The following is a 5,000-nucleotide window of genomic DNA, read 5'->3' on the forward strand; positions in this document are numbered from 1 at the left end:
GGCACCCTTGCATTTGATCACTGTACACAACCAAATATTTTTTTCTGAGAGAATAACAATATATGCTACGATAATTGTTTTTTTTCCTCTCCATTTTCTTCTCCCGACACTTCCAACCCGCTCCCCGCGGCGAGTTGCTAAGTAACTTAGCAGTTTATCTTGAGAAATCGGAACATCTCACCATGACCATTCCTGTTACATAACCGCCTGTAACATACGGACTAAAGTCAGCTCGACGCCTCCATTTTCCTCAAATCATCGAGGAGAAGGAAGATGTGCTGTTTACCTTTTGTGATCGTCTGTCGGACGATATTTTGGTGAAATCGGCAATGCTTTTTTTTTTCGGAGAAAAAGATAATTTTGTTTCGTTCCCAAGCGAGAGCTCACGTTGACGTGCGAGGTTTGAACCTCAACGATCTGTGATCGTTTGTTTCAGGCTGAATTCTTTCTCTACTCAGACGTGAAAGTTCATGAACCGGCACAAATGATTCTTTGGTGTCTAGATCGCATTCATGTGGCCCCATTTGACTCCTTCCACCTGCTTTCTTTCCACCTCCATCTCACTCGCGCTAAAAGTCATGAAAATAGGATCGAATTCTGCCCAGAGGTCTTAGTTCTAGAACAGGGGTCGGGAACCTATGGCTCGCCAGCCATATATGGCTCTTTTATAATATTGCTAATAATAATCATAATAATACATTTCATTTATAAGCGCCTTTCAAAACTCTCCAGGTCACTTTACAGTCACAGGATAAAGTTTTTCTGTGGATGAATCCCGAAGTTACTCAAATAGATAGAAAGCTAGCTAGCTAGCTAATATATAGCTAATAAATAGGTAATAGCCAGATAGCCAACAGCTATACAGCTACTAGCTACCCAGCTAGATAATGGATAGCTAATAAATAGCTAATAGATAGCAAGATAGCCAGCAGCTAACAGCCAGTATTTCTGTGGGTGAGCAGCAGCAGCCACATGCGCCAGCGTTCACCCAACCCGGAATAAATAAAAAATATAGAAAGCTAGCTAGCTAATAGAATGCTAGATAGCTAATAGATAACTTGCTAACTAGATAGCTAATAAGTTTCCTGATTCAAATAGCTAGCTAGCTATATTGCCAATAGCTAGCTAGATAGCTAGCTACATACCTAATAGATAGCTTGCTAGCGAGATAGCTAATATGTTTCCTGACTTGACTTGAAGATTGAATCGGTAAGTTAACTTTATCGATTGACCTATATGTATCATCCGACTTCTAGTGGCATTTGGCGTTTGACTCAGCATGATTAAGACTTGGTCTTAGTTTTCCTCCCTGGTGCTTTCGACTATCTTTGTGACGACTTTATTTATTGATTTCCTTTGTTACAGTTTCAGCTGTTGTTAAAGCGCTGTATACATCAATATGTATTGTATTCTGTCATAGTTGTCATGTTATCGCTCTCAACGTCGCCCTTCTGACTCGACTCCATTTCTCCACCCCTTCGCAAAAGCAACTTTCAGCCAGACTGACAAATGCAACTCATCTTCATCCTGTCATTTTGATGTCAGGGGCCATTTGCTGCACCCTACTGGTCAATTTGCGCAACTGCCACTCCTTTCGCTTTTATTAACTCATTCACTGCCAGATGATGTCCAAAAATGTGTCCACTCCAGTGCCAGGGTTTTGGTCATTTTCACTCAAATTCCAGGAAACACAGAAGATTGACTTTTAGAATAATATAAACATTCAATGCTGCGTAAGAAACCTTAGACTCTCTTCTTTTACCTGTAAAAAAGAGTTAATTCCTAAATTATATGGGTCTGGAGTTATAGGAGCTTGAAACGAGGGTGCCTGTCCAAAAAACAATGCAATACAACAACAACAATAATAATAATAATAATAATAATAATAATAATAATAATAATAATAATAATAATAATAATAATAATAATAATAACAATAAACTTCTTTTATTAGCACCTTTCAAAACATTCAAGGTCAGTTTACAGTCACAGGATAATTTAAATGTGAGTGAGCAGCGGCAGCCACATGCGCCAGCGTTCACTCAACCCAGAAGTAACTCAAATAGATAGAAAGCTAGGTGGCTAGCCAGTATATAGCTAATAGCTAGCTAGCAAGCCATCTAGATAGCTATGTAGCTAACAGATAGCCAGCTGCTGCTCACCCACAGAAAAACTGTGACGGTAAAGTGACATTGGCCAGCGCTTTATCGGCACCCAAGCATGAAATTCCAAAACTCGAACAAATTTGGGAAATGCGCTCCATGTTATATTTTAAATTCCTGACTAAATTTGGGAATGGCAGTGAATGAGTTAAGACCGCCCCTAAGCTTTCCAATCACGATGGATACATCATGATTCCAAACAGGTCAAAGGTCAAGTTACACAATCTGACCGTGAAACTCTTGCTCACTGCGCTCACGCAAGGACACGCAACTCGCACACGTCTCCATCCAGATTCTCATTTGCGTTTTTCATCCGCTGTAATTAAGGCCCACGGCGATTGCCAGATTGGTTTTTTTTTCCGCTTCCGAGAAAAAATACGAGAAGCAAACCGGCGATGGGGAAAGGCGCTTATTGTACAGTAGATGCCTCACCTCGACAGCCGACTTACAGTGATACCTCGGTTTACGAACCCCTTGGGAGATAGAGAGAATGAGAAAATGGATAGAAGACAGTGAAATTTTGACAGTTCAAAAGCAGAGTGTAGACTGCAAGGTTAAAATATACCATCAATCAGGCTCCACAAATAACCCGCACAAGCCATCTGTACACTTGATGCTAAAAGCTATCAACCCAGCTAAACAGAACATAATTGATGAGGAACTAGGTAAAATGATCGCAGAGAATGCACAGCAACTTCACTCAGATATCGTCAAGATATCCAAAATATCGGCAACCTGGAAGTTCATCATCCATTGATGATTTCAAGGCTAGCCACGGATGGTTCGAGAACTATAAGCGTCGTACAGGGATTCATAGTGTCATTCGTCATGGTGAGGCAGCCAGTTCTGACGATGAAGCTGCCAAAGCTTACAAGGAATCATTCCTCAAGATGGCCACTCCATTCCATCAAGCCATCAACGACCATCACAAAGATAAATAAAACGACTTTATTACACAGTACAGTTTATTTCTTTTATTATAATACTATATCACATTTATTATACATAAAATAAGGTATATTTTGTGTCGTTTTAAGCCTTATAAAGTAGAAAATTATGTTTAATGTTGACCTGGGAACGGATTATTCTCATTTTAATGGTTTCCTATGGGAAATTAATTTTTGGGATACACACTTTTCGCCTTACACACTCTGTCTGTGAACCAATTAAGTTCGTAAGCCAAGGTATCACTGTATTTTGCCAACTTTTTTAACCCCTCGCCAGCACGATTGAAGGTCACGCCACTTCCTCCCTCAATCTGCTTTCACTTCCTCTACCGGCGTTGTCAGCTCTCTGTTCTCTAAATCTCACCCTCTGTTTCCTTCATCGTGAGCAATGTGCGACGGTGCGTGATTAAAACTGGAATGAGTGAACGGCGCACCCATCGAGATGGCCGGCGGCGGTCATTTTTTTTTTTTTTCGGGGGGAAGGGGAGGGGGGATCCATCGAGAAAAAGAGGATGTCCATGCGGTGAGCATATTTGGCTCGCAGTCAGGAGATCCGGTTTTGAATCCCCAATATCGAAATGTGCATGACATTTAAGGCGCAGGGTCATCTTTGGAGGAATGTCAAGGCTTTTGGGTGTATAAGGCCTTATACACTGGAAAATACGGGAAATAATATTTTTTTTCTTACCTGACCGACATGGAAAACTCCCCAGGAGCACTTTCACTCTCCCGGACTAAAAATGCGCCACATTCTCTGTGTCTCAGACGACTTTCCGCCACTCCGCGAGATATTCGACCTGCAAACCACCTGATGGGTTGGAAAAAAAGTTGACTTTATTGGATTTGAATTGTTGACGTCTTTAACTCATTCACTGCCGTTAACCAATTTATTCGTAAGAAATATTCTGTTAAGTCAATTCTCTTTGTCTTTTCTGTAATACCGTACAATGTAGATGTCTGGCTGGCTGGCTAGCTACCTATATGGCTGGCTAATTAGCTGGCTAGCTATTAGCTATCTATTGGCTTGCTAGCTAGCTTTCTATCTATTTGTCTTACTATTCTATGTGAGTTACTTCTGGGTTGAGTGAGCGCTGGCCCACAGAAAAACTTATCATGTGACTGTAAAGTGACCTTGAGAGTTTTGAAAGGCGTTTATAAATGAAATGTATTATTATTATTATTATTATTCAGGAATAAAAAATATGACATAGTGCGCCACTCTTGAATTTGTTCGGGTTTTGTTTTTTCTTGTTTGGGTGACAATAAAGCGCTGGCCAGAACTCTGGCAATGTTTTTTCCCTTCCACAAGGGGGCAGAATTTCCTTTTTTTTTTCGATGTTAGCGCTTTGTTCCAGCTTCAGCTATTGTCAAAGCGCTATATAAACCAATGTATGTGTATTTTATTGTATTTTGTACGGCCACCCCCATTTCAAGCTCAGATAACTCCAGACCCATATAACTTAGGAATTAACTTTTTTTTCAATTGTATTTTGTACAGCCACCCCCATTTCAAGGTCAGATAACTCCAGACACATATAACTTAGAAATTAACTTTTTTTCTATTGTATTTTGTACAGCCACCCCCATTTCAAGCTCAGATAACTCCAGACCCATATAACTTAGGAATTAACTTTTTTTCTTTTGCATTTTGTACAGCCACCCCCATTTCAAGCTCAGATAACTCCAGACTCGTATAATTTAGGAATTAACTTTTTTTCTATTGTATTTTGTACAGCCACCCCCATTTCAAGGTCAGATAACTCCAGACCCATATAACTTAGGAATTAACTTTTTTGATTGTATTTTGTACAGCCACCCCCATTTCAAGATCAGATAACTCCAGACTCGTATAATTTAGGAATTAACTTCTTTTTCTGATGAAAAAAATAAT

At 40.0% G+C, this 5,000-nt stretch overlaps 2 protein-coding genes across 2 annotated transcripts in view; one reads left to right on the forward strand and one right to left on the reverse strand.

Moving 5' to 3' along the window:
* epn2 (epsin 2) overlaps positions 1–5,000 on the forward strand; it is a 30,877-nt gene that overhangs the window by 6,913 nt on the left and 18,964 nt on the right. The gene's annotated exons all lie outside the window — the stretch shown is intronic.
* Positions 1–5,000, reverse strand: part of grapa (GRB2 related adaptor protein a) — a 15,547-nt gene that overhangs the window by 6,401 nt on the left and 4,146 nt on the right. The window contains exon 3 of the mRNA XM_089018541.1: positions 3,798–3,917. Coding sequence (XP_088874667.1) covers positions 3,798–3,917 — 120 coding nt within the window. The remainder of the gene's footprint in view (positions 1–3,797; positions 3,918–5,000) is intronic.

This window comes from Hippocampus bargibanti, linkage group LG17 (assembly GCF_051943395.1).
Source record: "Hippocampus bargibanti isolate YZ-2025 linkage group LG17, ASM5194339v1, whole genome shotgun sequence".
Taxonomy (NCBI): Eukaryota; Metazoa; Chordata; class Actinopteri; order Syngnathiformes; family Syngnathidae; genus Hippocampus; species Hippocampus bargibanti.